This window comes from Oxyura jamaicensis, chromosome 8, assembly GCF_011077185.1.
Source record: "Oxyura jamaicensis isolate SHBP4307 breed ruddy duck chromosome 8, BPBGC_Ojam_1.0, whole genome shotgun sequence".
Lineage (NCBI taxonomy): Eukaryota > Metazoa > Chordata > Aves > Anseriformes > Anatidae > Oxyura > Oxyura jamaicensis.
This window is the reverse complement of record NC_048900.1, coordinates 1,577,559-1,592,518: the sequence shown is the minus strand read 5'-3', so window position 1 is coordinate 1,592,518 and position 14,960 is coordinate 1,577,559. Positions and strand designations below refer to the sequence as shown.

Below are 14,960 nucleotides of genomic sequence, written 5' to 3'. Positions count from 1 at the left end.
CCCGCCGCTCCCGTCCCCCGCGTCCCCGGCCTCCGCCGCTCCCACCGCCCTCCCGGCCCGGCTGCCCCGCGGGCGAGGCACCCGCAGTCCCCGCCTCTCGTCCCGCAGATATAAGCCCGCGCCTCCCGCCCCGTCGCAGCTCACCGCCGATCCGCCCCACGAAGATGCTGAGCGCCCACGCCGGACCCCGGGCTCTGCTGCTCGGCGCCCTGCTGTGCCGCCTGGCCGCCGCCGGTGGGTATCAGCGGGCGGAGGGCGCGGGGCTTGGACCCTCTGACAGGGCGGCCCCCCGGGGAGAGCCGCCCCGCGACGGCGGGGGCTCCGTCCCCGCTCCGGCTACGGAGCGCTGGGGTCGCCTCGGGCCGGCTTCTTCTGAGGAGCCCTTTGGGTACCGGGGGGGGAGGGGGGGGGCGTGCTGGGGCGGGGGGCTCCCCGGCAGCGCCAGGAGCGGTGGATGAGGTCTGTGCGCCTCGGCCCCAGGGCCAGGGCTGAGCTTGCCGTGGGGCAGAGCGGGCTGCGGGAGGTGATGAGGGTGTCGCCAAGGCCAGCGCCGGCCGCCCGGGGTCGCGGAGGTCGCGGCGCTTCCCGCGGCTCGGGGCTTCCCGGCCCGCTGCCTCTCGCCGCTCTTCCCCGAAGCGGCGGCGGCGCCGCGGCCGGCTCGGCAGGGGCAGGCCGGGGGGCGCGGGGTGAGGGCGGCCGCTGCCCAGGAGGGCTTTGTCCGCCTTCCCCGAGTGTAAGGGCTTGTCTTCTCCAAGTAAATAAAGGGTTTGGCTTCCCCAGGTAAATCAAAGGGGGAGTGGGGCTCGTGTTTTCTGCGGAAGATACAGCCGGACTGATTTTGAACTACATCGTATTGGCTTGGTGCTTGGACTTTGCCGCAAGCGTCCGAGATTTTGTAAGTTCTTGAGGGGTCTTGGATCAAAAAGTAAAAGCAGCCTTAGACAAGACTCCAACTAAGTTACCTCAGCAACCCGGGAGTTAGAGGATCCAGGAAAGAAAATAATTTTCTTCTCATATTTCTCACCTCTGCCAGAACACATTCCTTCATGGAGACAAGCATGAGCCCAAAGGGCAGGACCGAGCCTTTTTGCCCAAAATAACCTCTCTTATTAGCAATTAACAGCAACTGCCTCATTTAACAAAGCAGTGAATGCAGGGAGACAGGAATTACCTACAGTGCAACTGATGATGCTCTTTTCTCTTTAAAGGTAACTCAGAACTACCAACAGCAGTTAATATAACTTGGTCTTCAATCAATTTTAAAACTATACTACAATGGCAACCAAAACCGTCAGGCTACTTCTATACAGTAGAAATACATGGGTAAGTAAATAACACCATGGCACATACCTTAATGGCAACTGGAGAAGACGCAGACAGAGCGTTTGATTATTTCTGAGACTAAATGTAACAGGAAGAGAGCTCAGGCAAGGGGTCTAGGAAAACTGCCAACCCAGCTGTTAATACTTCTTTATATCCAACTATAACAATATCTGATTCAGGTTTCTGGCTTTGCCCACTTCAGAAATGATAAGTTGAGCTTTACATCAGTATTTCAATTCTGAGGTTTGGTGTGGGCCAGCTACACTGGAGATGTAGGGCAGGATACTCAGAAGAAGTTGACACTCAATGTGACATATCATGTATTAGAGAGAATTTCACCTTTTTATGTCTTTCAAGGTGTCTGGACCAAGTCTTTGTTCTTCAGTCTTGGGAGGTGTCTGATAAATATGAGTCTGAATTTTATTCTAATCAGTGAATCACTATAAATGTATAATTAATCTTGCTGGCTGATACTAAAAATCCCCTTTGTTTGTCTAGCTCCGTCAAGACTTCCTCTGTCATCATGTTTTATAGAAGCTATAAAATACCATGGACATAAAAACCAATCAGCTTATGTGAAGTGTCTAACACCTCTTTTAATACTGCACAAAAATTTCTGTGAAGTTCAGTAATAAATCTGTATGGTTCTTAGCTCCCATATTAATTCATAGACCATTATTAAACATGCCCTGAAGGGAAAACACATCATCAGCTCTCCCACATATTAACGAAAATATGATACTGTAGTTTCTTCTCTGTATAAAAGTTGCCGAGACATGAGGGCTCTCATGACTAATGGATGAAATACCAGTGCAGTGGTCTCATGTGCTCTCTTGTTCTTTAATCTAAGGGAGCGCTAAAAGGAATAGACTTAAAAGCACGTACTTAGCAGAATGGCACAACCTACCTTAGCAGCGTGATTCTACAAAAAGACATCAAAAGGACACAGAGCCTTATCTAGCACTGTGCACTTTGAAATGTTTTGTGAATCTGGAGTTTATTTCCAGACATTTTTGTTTGTGAAATACTGAAGTCTGTTTGCCCAAGGTTCAGTGTAGAATCAAGTGTAGTTCGGATACAGAGGCACTTCTTTAGACAAGGTGTTCCCATGGATGAAATGCCCTTAAATGTTTTCTTTCTCTTCCATGTACTCTTACGAAACTACATTTGATTGATCACCAAGATCAAATCTATTTTGTCCTATTTCAAAGCAAGGATACTAAAATGAACAGATCTGTGACATAAGAAATCTAGTAAACTGGGAAGGGACTTCTGGCAACTCTTAAATAAAGTTTGACCTGCTTGGAGGAAAACTCATTTGTTAATTTCCACTCATCATTCTTTCTCTTTCAGCTAAGTTGACACAATTTTTCTTTTCCTTAATTCACCAACAAAAACAAGGAAAAGAACTGAAGCAGTAATATCACATCTGTTTTTCTGTTCCGTCTCGTGAGGATGCAAAGCGAGCCATTAACACTTTTTTTACCAGTTTATTCATAATTTCTCAAGAAAATGGACCCACCCTCAGCCCTTTAAAAACCAAGAGAATTAATGGGTCATGTTTTTTGTCAATACTTTTTCTGGTTTCTATAATGCAATGCTGCAATTAAAATTGCTGCTAGTGTCAGGTTCTTAGTGACATTTCTACCTGCATAGATGCAAACACAAGTGACATATATGAGGAGATGTTGTAAACGATTCATTTATGTGGCAGCTTCCTAGTACAACTAATGTTTCTTAAGGTAATAGTTTTCACATGCATCAGTGATCAGGGAGAACGCTTTCTAGATGATTTACACACCTTTTTTTTTTTTTCATAAGTCAACAGAAGGAAAAACAACATCAGAACTGCTTATGGTTTCAGTTCAGTTCATATAAGTTCATGTTGTTAATTCATACGTGTATCCAATGACATCTTACTGTAATTACTATTGCTCATATTTTACTTACTTGATTCTACTTCGAGTTGCAAAATACAGCTGTACAGAACAGTGGTCTGGTTTGGTTTGTTTTTTTTTTCTACTTGTCAGCCTATACTGAAAGGTTGTTCCACTGACTGAGGGAAATCTATACAGTCTGAGGGGAAAAATGTTTTTAACATAGATAAATAGCTTGTAAACCCTGCTTGGGAAGAGTTGACACTTTTTTCTTACTCTTTTCAGACAGACATCTGACACCAAAAAAAAATGCACACTGACCACGGAAACAGAGTGTGATGTTACTGATGCACTCAGGAACGTGAAAGAGACCTATACAGCACACGTATTGTCTGTACAATCCGCAGGGGTGGATAACTTCGAAGAACCGCCTTTTGCAAGCTCTGAAAAATTCACGCCTTATAATCAGAGTAAGTAGGAATGCCATTTATATCTTACCATAAACTTCATTTCAAAATGATTTCCATGGACTTAAGGTCTGTATTTGGCCTAAAGATTTTTCCTGTAGATTCTTTTAGTAGCCCTACTGATAGTTTAGAAGAAAACATATAGGTGTAAAGATTTCCCTGTTGCAGGGCAGTGTGTAAGATTTTATTTGCCACTTGTTTCTCACTGCAGTAAATTGAACATTTTATTACCATTGTGTACTAGATACAATAATCCTGTACTGCCGTGGCTCAGTAAACTTACAATTCATTTGAGGAGGGAAGAAATTAGAGGGAGGAAGAGAAAAAGAGCCTATTATATAGACAACAATAAAACCATAGAACAGCTGATATTGGGGGGGGGGGGGGGGGGGGGTGGAGATAATACTAGTGTTTTAATTCTAAAAATGCTTTTTTAGCTATTCTTGGAAAACCAGAGATCCAGCATTACACACAGAAGGATTCCAAACTGAATATTGTGTTCCGAGATCCACTTACACCGTATATGTTTCCTAATGGAAGCTTTCAAAGTATTCGAGATATTTTCAAACATGACCTGGAATACAAACTCTATTACTGGAAAGATCAAAGTTCTGGAAAGGTAAGGTCTTGCTCTAGTTTTTACATATTCTGTAGCTATATAATGCTGAATAATTTCTGTACCACCTTAAGAGCTAGCATTTTTGCAGAGAATATCTTCCTGATTTTTTTTTCTTTACAGAAAGACGCAACAACAAAAAGCAATATTTTCGAAATAAGCGTTGACAACAAAAACAACTACTGCTTCTACATACAGGCAATCATTCCCTCTCGCAGAGAAATCCGTACTGGTCAAGAAAGCATGGTGCTTTGTACCAGTGTAGGAAGAACTATCTTAGATGGTATGTATCTCATGAATTTTGTCATGCTGTCTTTGGCATTGCAAGCAAAAAGTGCTTTGATTTTGAATATATTTCATACTTCTTTAAACTGTGATGCCTATGTTGTGAAATAAACTATTTGCTCTATAAGCACGGGGACACAGACAAATGTGGAAACTCATGGGAAGAATGCCATTAAGGAAAAAAGAGTCCAGCATCTTCAGCTGGATAGAGTTGGTTTCAGGGTTTTGCTAAACTGTTTTGGTTTAGTTTTAAATTGTTTGAGTTGATGGCTGGCCACCGACATTTCAGATCTCATCACTGGCCTTCGTCTTTGTGTTGTTCCATTGTTTGCCTCAGATCCTTCCAGTACTGGGTCCCGTAATAGGTGATTGATTAGCAATCCAGAATAGGAGTGCTGGAAACATGCACAACAGGCATTTCTGTTGACTTGCAGTTTGAACTAAACTTTAGTTACTATCTCAAAAGCAGATGACGAGACTAAGACTTCCTTTAGTGTTACACTGCCGTGTCAGCCGACAAACTGACTTCTTTACTGGTAAATAAGTTAATGAGTGGTCAGTGAATCAGCCAGTTTAATTCCAAACAAACAAACTGGAAAACAACTTTCTTCTGTATAAAGCCATGATTATTTATTAAATAGTATCCCATTACTATATCAGATGAGACTATCTCATCTGTAGGGAAAAAAAGAAAACCTCTCCCAAAATTGGCTGTCTCTCTAATTAACTTTCTTAGCTAGATGTATACTTTCATATATCACAATAGTTTTGAATTGTGGTAAATTTGAATAAAAATCTCTTGTATTGGTGTATTTCTAGCCTAGAAAAAAAAATCCACTTGGACTTTGTTTCACAGAATTAATGCAGGGGCTTGGGGAGGTGCTTGGCCTAGTCTTGAAGTGGTAACATGGTATTTTAGTGTACTATCTAGTTTAAAACCTATTGTGGACCATGTGAAATGTAGTTTTACATCAGTTTAACAATTTCATTTTAAAATGAATTTAGTTCATGCTGCGGTGATCATTCTAATTCTGTGATGCTGTTAAATACAGAAGGCAGTTTTTGAGTTCAGTCGGGTGGGTTCTAAGAATTTGTATTGTGACATTATGTCTCTGATAACGGAACCTTGGATTTTTTTCCCTATCTTACAGAATATGGAGCAGAAGTCTTTATCATCATAGCAGTGGTAGCAATTGCTGTCATCACTCTTGCCATTGTTCTATCAGTGATCCTGTGTAAACGCAAAAAAGCAAAAGCTGCAAGAGAAAAAGAACCGCTTAATGGTATCTAAGGAAAAACTACGGTGGATACTCATGGCAGTTCCAAAGCAAAACAAAGAAAAAAAAAAAAGTGAATTGGGTGAAACCTGTAGACTCTCTGGTACAGGAGTTGTGAAGCCAAAACCTTATGTGGATTCGGAGATCCATTGGACAGTCACAAATGAAAAATCCCAAGATACCTGGAAGCCCTTGTGTCACTAGTGGCTGGAGGCTGGAAGAGTATTCTGACTGTTACAGTATGATTACCCTGCACATAGACTCTTCCCAAGCACCTTGTATAGTCCTGTTTGAAACAGGCGTCTCAGCTAGAATCAAATGAGTCTTTGATTTGGCCAGGTATTCTAAAGTATAAGCCTTACTGAGCCAGACAACTTACGGTACTTGTGATGGGAAAAAACACTACTTTTGAAAAATACGTTTCCTTTACTAACTAAAAGGAACAATTTTCTGTTTCTGTGAAACAAAAACCTTATTTATCTGACTTTCTTACAACATTATTAACTGGTGAAATGGTCTGTTCAGATGGGACAAGGATGCTAGTATCATTTCTGCACTTCTTGGATAAAAGTGGCTTAGTCTATTTATCTTTGCATATATGCAATCAGTGGTAAACAAAATGAAACTAGTGTATTGGTGACTCTAATGAACACTCTTGAAGTAGATAGCTGCTAACCATATGGAAAGCATACCTGGATTACACTACACCTATACTTCTATAAACAGGGTAGTCTTAAGGTTCCAAGCAAGTGTTAGGATAAATATTCTGCAGTTTGAGGCAATAATATCTCACCTCAGGCAAACACTGAGTAGGTAGCAGTATTTACTGCATTTTTAATTTTATTTTGTATTAAATGGTGAATCAATAGGTTCTGTGGTGTGGTATACATTCAAATCATGTTGGTGATAGGTTTCGGAGGTACCTTTTGCTATGACTATTTTAATATTTATTTTATGGACGTCAATCTAATTTTTGTACTGGTGATATCTGTATTTATGATACTAATTTATACTTTTCTAGGGAAATAAAGGTGACTGGGAAAACAGGATTTTCTTTTGCATTTTTTTTAAATGAAGGACAATATTCATTCAAGTTAAAAATACGTTTAGGAAACATAACTTGTGACAGCAGTTTAGAAAAGTTGTTGGAAGTCTAAATGGGACCAGGTGAAATAGACCATCAGGGTACGTATCTGTAAGGATAAAAATAGAAGACATACTTCATGAACTGACAAAAGGTTTTGAAGAGACTCAAGTTGCTCTTGGTTTGCTCTTGTTCTTGCTTTTTTCCAAGTTGCTTCTTCGAGTGATTATTCAGTATCAATTTCTCATTCTAAAGGAAAGTATATTGGACACCTGTTTGGATGTCTATTTAGGGATTCCCACACCGTTGCCTATAGCAGTTGTGGTATTTGTGTTTATTCAAGGCAGTGTGGGGCATGGCCCAGAGATAAGAACTGCTGCAATTTGATACCTCTTGCTGCTGCTAATGGTGGGGATAGGCACCAAAACAGGAATGAAACAGCAAAAAAAAAAAAAAGGAATGGGGAAAAAAAATGCATCTTACAGTTTACACTAATTGGCTGTGTATCTCAAAACTTTGTATGTGCCTTTAAAGAGAATATCCATTGTGTTTATGATAATAACCTATGAGTATCCCAACCTATCAATTTTTACAGAATTGTATTTGATATTTGTCATCCCTACTACACGACAGATACTTCTTTGTATGGATTAAGAGTCCAGTGTGATTTACGGTCATTTTCTTTGTCCTTGACTTCTGTTTTTCACAGGGTGAGAAAAAAACTGCTTACTTAATATTGTGCAATAACTGCTTGATGCATTTTCTGCTGATGCACAAACCTTGTAAGGAAGAGGAATCTTACACCAGCAATCAAAAATATGAAGAGTGTGTGGGAGTAAATTTAAAAGCATTCCAAAGTTGTCACCATTACTCCCCTTGCCTCTGCTATTCTACTTCAGTGGTTTCATTCAGTGCAAGGCTCAAAAAAGGGGAAAGTTCATAGGAAAATTAAAGCCCGTAGAATACTGTATAGCATTCAATAAGCTATATCATGCATTTGATTATCGTCATCTACATAGAAAAATTACAGATCATGCTTCATTACTTCGGAGATTTTTCTTTTGTTCTGAATATGAAGGTTGTTTTTATTGAAAGAAAGAAAGAACACCCATAGATATGCAAAGAGTGCCTTAAATGGCATTAAGAATGACCCCTGCTGCACAAGTTTTGGAAACCTGTGGTGCTTCTGCTCCCTAGCTACAGTACTTTATTGCCTCAACAATGCTCAGTAAACAGAGTCACGGGGCTTACAGATCCAATTTCAAAAGTTTTATTGCTGTTTGTGGAGGCAGTTAAGAATTGGGTATTAGTGATTTCCCCCCACCCAAAAAAGCATTATTCCTTGGATCAGTGTATACAGCCCAGGTGAACTGCTTTATGCAGAGATTCAACTTTCTCACAGTATCAGGGTGGAAAAAAGTTGTTGAATAAAGGTACTGTCACTAGGGAGAAATACTAGATCCCACCTACAGCACACGTGGCCAGCTTTAGCACTGTAAAACTGAAGACAGAGCCAGCAGTACAGGGAATCAATGGCAGAAAGGGAAGGTTTTCCTACGTACCTAACTTCCCTGGCTTATCTCGTAAGCAGGTTTCTGTCACCAAGTGTTCCTATTGACAATCCTAATTCCCATCTGCTGATTTGCTCCTTGACATCTATTGCCGAAAAAGGCATCCACGGTATATACTTGAGTGCCCTTCCTGTACCAATGATCGTGTGACACTGCATACCGTAACAAGCCGCTACCAGAATATTGCTTTAAAACCAAATTCTTCACACGAGTGAATGCAAGCTGATGTGATGCTAGTTTTCTGCTAGTCCTAACATTGCAGATGATAAAATTAGTGCCATCACTTAAAATAAACTTTACAGGACTTCATAAACACATGACAAATACCAGCAGACAGCTAAGCTAATCTGTTTCTAGCGGACTCAGCTTTTCATTGTGAGAAGGCTGCTGCTGAGAGGCATATAACGATAAGGATGCGATTATAAGCTTAACTTGGATCATTGTCCATGTGGCAACTCAGGACAAACTTTCTACATGGAGGAAGTGAGAATGAACCGCTATGAAATATGGCCTTCTCGGTCAGTTTTGCAATGCTAATTGTTTTCCAGGTTAGTAGTAATTGCTACACAATATTATAACTTTATAATACACAGGAACATGTGGGCTTTTGAGAGGACTCGAGAGTCAATTCAGTAACTGCACTTCCTCAGTATTCAGCCACATACCTGTAACTGTGCTTTCTATCACCTAGCTTCATTACTGAGAGAGAGAGGTCCTGGTGTGGTGGTTTGTTGTTGATTTTATTTTTTCTTTGTTTTCTTCCTCCCTTATCAAACACAAAGGACAATCTGCTAGACAGGACAGAAACAGGACTTGGCCAGCTGAAAATCTTTCCCAAACCATTTGGTGTGGTGTTATTCACCATGCCGTACGCTCTCTCTCACGCTATTCACCCACACCCTGAACAGAGAGAGTCACAGAAAGCTGCCCTTTCCTATTTGTTGCTCGGTGTGTCCTCCAGTGTCCAGTGTCCTGCAGCAGGACACTTACACAGCTCGGGGTATAACCAACAGGAAAGACGTGCTGCAAATCTCCTCTTCCTTCCACCCTATGGTGGGAAATGTTCCCAGCACCCAGATTGTTCTGGTTCTGGCACGGGCCCTAACCCAGCCCATCCAGCCCATGTCAGTATCTCAATAAGGACCCAGAAGGAATGACTTTTCCTGCAGTTCCCCAGCCTCTAACTGCAAGTGAATTAGGCAATTTCACAGGAAGATTTGCTTCAGGGGTGATTTCTTTCAGTAAAACCTGCCATTACCTGGGAATAAAGACACAACCTTACTGACTGCCTCCAGGGCTTTAATAGCCAGGTACTATTTGTAAATCCATTTGCAGGGATTATGCCTGTTTCTCTTGTAAAAATGTGTGCCCTATTAGTGACATACCTCAGTGATTTGTTTCTATGAGATGTTCACAACTTTTCTATTCCTTACTCCCCCCTGCTCTGTTTTTGATGTTTCAGTTCCTCCCATCCATCTCCTACTCATTTCCATGACCTGTTCTTCCCCGAAGATGCACTTACCATTTCTGCAAACAACTTGTTAGGATCTCATTTAAACAAAAATGACCAGAATAAATGTATGTGCCTTAATCAACAACTAGCAATATACTGATAGCATGGCAGCATTTTTTTTTACTCTCTACAGCTTCCCTTGGTCACCATAATTAGATCAGTAACTTCCAGAGCATTTGCTGGAACACTGTGCGGAGTGCCTCAGTGGACCTACTTGCCATTACACAGCCACATTTTTATTGACTTATTAACTAGCAATGAAGTCATTAATCTGAACTCAAAGAGAGTTAGAGATCTCCAGTAAGCCTCTACAATGCCTTTTCTTCTATTTTTATTTTCATATTTTTTACCATATTACTTCAGGTCATGTTGAAATAGCTAAGTAGTATTATATTCACAAAACTATTTCATCAAAAGAGTGGTTTAATTATAAATTATAATAATTTAAATTATAATAATTATAGTGGTTTAATTATAAATCTCCTTCCTCTGAATAGAGATGTTCTCATTTTGTATTTTTTAAATTTGCTCTTCAGTAATCATATAACAATGAAAAACCTAGTGTAATAAGTGATCTAGAGTGACAAGAGAGATTTTAAAACCTACTCCAATAAGAAGTAATCCTTATTTCAGGGAAAAAAAAAAAAAAAAAAGTTTTTTGTTTTGTTTTTGTTTTGTTTTTCAATTTAATTAAGAGTACATTCTTGATTAACATAAAAAGTTTTCCCTCTGCTGCCTTCATACTTCACTATCCATTCACATCAAATACATATCTCCACAGAACTGACAGTCTTATTTTCCATCTTTCCACTCTATTCATGTGTTCTTTTGCTTCCATTAAGCATCAAGGTTGCAGCCATACCACTGTATGTCAGCTTCAGCTGTCACCAGAGCAGTAAAACCACAAACACATCTACTCCTCCTTTACTCTTCGTACAGCTATATTAGAACAGTAGCACTGTGTAAGCAATTTCTACTCCATGAGACATCTCTACAACATTAATCCTGCAATAGAATCTTTGCTCTTTCAAATGACTTAGGAAAGATGACCCCAAGTGGCAAAAAAGGGGCATAATCAGTATGTTATCAGTGCAAATTTTCCTAAATGGCTAGTATGCTGATACTCCCTCCCCCCCACCCCCCCCCCAATTTAAATAGATTTCACCAGAATTTGAAGGAAAAGGGCATGTGAAATTTGTTAATCTTCTTTTTCCTAGTAATGAAGAGCAACAGGTCATTAGAATAGTTTGAAGAGACACAATGGGAAATGTGGGAGCAGCTCTCTCCCTGAACGGTTCCTGAATCTTCCATTGGGTCTGCATTTCACTCTGCCAGATGCTCCAAGGATTTTTGGTTATAACATACATGCCTTATCTTGTCCAGTTTTCAAGTGCCATTGGAAACACAGCCATAGTCAACAATTCTTCAGGTAGCAGCAAGTACTTATTTACCCTGCGCTTGATGGTGTTAAAATCTGCACAAAACCATATTTCCTTCTCCTCTAGTCTCAGAAAACTCAGAAGTAGCTCGGTATCAAGAGATTTTCACAGAGAATGTTAGACTTACCAGACTTTCTTTTCTCAGTATGCCTCAAGCAGTATGCTTTGCAGTCCTTTTAACTCTTGGAGGAATGGACTGAGAACCTCTGAGAAGCAGCTAAGGTCTTCCAAGGAGCACTAGAAAATGTGTCAATACTGCACGCAACAAAAATTGTGCAGTGAAAGCTGTATAAGTTGAAGTACAAGTATGCTTAGAACTATGATAACATGCTCTCTGTCCAGTGACAAGTTAAAAAAAGGCACAAATAGGAAGAGACCAGCTGGAATGCAACTGCATTTGTAACAGGGGCTATTTTGGGCTTTACGTGCTTTGAGTTCTACTGAGCTTGTCTCAAAAAAAGCAAGCCCCCAGAAACTTTTCAGGGAAAGGCCTTCCACCCTAGAGGCGAGACAGGCACAAGAAGTTGCCAGAGGAACAGGCCCCATGTGAGAGGCTGCTCATCAGTGCTGTTTCTCTGAGATAGATCGCTACCTTATATACAGCGCTGGGGAGAAAAACTCACAGGCTGGACACAGGAACTACCCCGTCCATCAGACTCACCAACGCAAGCTGGTCCTCACCAGCAGCATCCCACTGGCACGGTACACTCAGAGGAGGGGCAGGGAAGGTGCGGAATATATCCTAATCATTAAGAGATTTTTGTGAAGAATAAAGCGTTAACTTCAAGCAGCCTTTCCAAAATTCTTTACTTTGGACAACTATAAATACAACTACTCTGTCAAAGAAAATCTGCTTTAACTTTTTATTATCTACCTAGAGCTTGTGGGTTAAAAAAGAACAGAATGCCAGTGTGCAGATTTGACCTTGGCCCTTAATTCCTTATTATGAGTGGAAAAAAAATTTGCTAATAGCTCATAGCTTTCCAGAGGAGCCCTGTTGCAATGTATAAGATTGCACTGGGGTTTTAAGAAGCCTCTAGCACACATTTATTTTCTTTAACCACTGATTCCCCAAAGCCCTTCAGCTCACTGGCCCTTCTATAGGCAGTTATCTTTCAGCGTTGTACTAAGTCTGGCATATTAGCAGCTTCTGACACAGCTATCCTGGGCTCTGTGGCTTTTGTCAACACATTCCTGCAGCTGCCACACCTTAATAAAACAAATAAATAAATAGCTAGTCTACTTTGGGGAGCATCTTCACACCACTTACATTGTCGTGATTCACAAACTTTGAAAACAGTCAAATGCTTCCTAGCACCTGATTGCAATAAGCCATTCCATCTAAGAAAATAAAGGGTATATTTGGTTATGCGAAAGAACATCTCTGGTTACGTGGAAGAACATATGTGGTGTGGCTTTTCCAGTGTTCTTCAAACTTTCTATAATCAAGATTAAAATAAAAATAAAAATGTGCCAAACCCAAGTTTTTTTCAGGCAGAAAATTTGCTCTGTCATGTAGGTGGAGTTCCTTATTTCTGCCCATGTAAACCACTCTCAGCAGCCTTAGTTTTGTCCAGACAGCACTGACCTCATTTTTCCAGTTCTGTGCTATTTTAGTGTGGCATCATGTGTGAATGCTGTGTTTCCCTGAACGGGATGGATGGCGAACAGGGATGGTGGTTTGTGGAAAAGCAGAGTGGAGAGTGGGGCTGGGCGCTACAGCACAATAGCTTCCCTTACCCCTAAAGGATGGATTAAATCTTTACAGAACAGACTTGACAAAGGTCGCTATGGGTGAGCTTTCTAACCAGAGTGAACAGAGTGAAAGAGTTTGTCATTGTTAGGGCTGGTTTGTGAAAGATATATTCCATACACACAGGGTGTCTGAGTTCCCCTTCTTTCGTATTCTGAAATGCCACTCGATCATTCCTATGCTGTTGCATTCATCACAGAACTACTGACAAAATGTCTTTTAGTTTCCAAAGCCAAACCCTATGGAATTTCGGCAGACATAGAGCATATTATTTTTATGTAAACTTTAAGTCCATGGTGTATTTTAAACTATTCCCTTAGGACAGTCTGTGGAGTCCCAGGCTGTTTATAATCTGGCTCTGGTTTTGCATGCAGGACAAGAAAATGATGCAGCAGTTCAAAGATGACGGTGCAACAATGAAAAAACATTCTTCTAAGGTTTTAACATAAAAGATAAATTCCTTCTGTAGTAAGCTAGCTTGGCTGTATTTCTGTTTCAAGACAAAACTCATTTCATCTTGAGTTTGAATGCACATGACGAGTTTCATCAGAACTCAGAAACTTGTGTTGTAGAAACCTTTCCTGTACATGAATTCAAAACGTTCAAGGGAAGTTTAAGGCAATATATAGCTGTATGATTATTAATTATAATAAAATCTGATTGTAGCAGGAAAGAGGGGCAAGGGTAGCAGGGGCAAGGGTAGCAGTCTGTTCCCCACTGAAGTCAAGGAATAAGATGCCTATTAATTAATAAAAAGCTAATCTAAGGACAGAGTAGGCAGACTGACCCATAACAACTGTTAAAGGATATCCTCAAAAAAATTAAAAAGCAAGCTTGCACATACTTAAGAGCAAATATACTTCCTGCAGCTCTCTATTTTAGTCTTCTACTTCATATACTCACACTCACTCTGGATTAGGGGGCACAGATGAGAATCCTGACATGCAAATTCCATGTTGACAGTTCGAAGGAGACTGAGATTAGACAATGCACTGCTATCTGTTGGGTCTGCAGAAGGCTGAATTCTATGGGTGGAAAAGTAAAAAATAAAAATCACTGAATTCTCTCTCTCCAGTGCTAAGCTATGGGATACACACTACATAGATTTAAGAAACACAAAGATCAAACCCCTGGTTTTGCTAAGGTGTAACAACTCTTTTGTCAATTCCAGTTACGATTTCATTATAGAAGTCTGTCAAGTAAGCATCATAGCGGCACTCCATGAAGAGAACCACACTGCTACTTCGTGTCCCACTAGTTAGCCTTCTCTTGTATACAGCACAGCTAGCGAAGTGGCAATGCCTCCAGACTTTAAATTAGAACACAAGTTACCCTCAAATGGTGCTGAAGGAATTTATATGTGGGCTGTCTAGCCAGGTGTGTCTCCTCCACTGTGCATGCCTCTTTTGGGCAAGGAACATCCCTACAATGAGTACTGGCCCGGATGGCGCTCACACTGCCAACTTTTCCCAGATTACCTACAAGGGTCAGAAAGCAGCTGGATTTTTCTTACCAAAAAAAAAAAAAAGGGGGGGGGGTAAAAAAAACCATTATGCAGTGATGCACGCTTGGCTCTGGGGATGGAAGATGACAAGGCTGACGGTGGTCTGTACACCTTGTAGATCATTCCCTACTTGTGCTTTATGTGTACCATCAGCTCCCAAACAAGCACAGTCTTTGTCAAGAAAGCTCAATTTTTGCTAAGAAGGGACAGTAGCCTGGACACTTTGCAAACCATTCAGAAACACTGGACCA

At 40.9% G+C, this 14,960-nt stretch overlaps 1 protein-coding gene across 1 annotated transcript; it reads left to right on the top strand.

Annotated features, from left to right (window-relative positions):
- The first annotated feature begins 82 nt into the window (after window positions 1–82).
- F3 (coagulation factor III, tissue factor) lies at window positions 83–6,894 on the top strand. Its single transcript, XM_035332677.1, has 6 exons — window positions 83–234; window positions 1,209–1,323; window positions 3,486–3,670; window positions 4,105–4,286; window positions 4,407–4,566; window positions 5,720–6,894. Exons 1-6 carry the CDS (start codon window positions 165–167, stop codon window positions 5,857–5,859), a joined length of 852 nt encoding a protein of 283 aa, XP_035188568.1. The 5' UTR covers window positions 83–164; the 3' UTR covers window positions 5,860–6,894.
- Window positions 6,895–14,960: the final 8,066 nt, after the last annotated feature.

Excerpts from the sequence above, each read along its gene's own strand:
- F3 (XM_035332677.1), top strand. The coding sequence starts at position 165 with ATGCTGAGCGCCCACGCCGGACCCCGGGCTCTGCTGCTCGGCGCCCTG. Across the intron at positions 235-1,208 it reads GTGCCGCCTGGCCGCCGCCG|GTAACTCAGAACTACCAACA; the intron begins GTGGGTATCAGC and ends TTCTCTTTAAAG. Across the intron at positions 1,324-3,485 it reads TATACAGTAGAAATACATGG|ACAGACATCTGACACCAAAA; the intron begins GTAAGTAAATAA and ends TACTCTTTTCAG.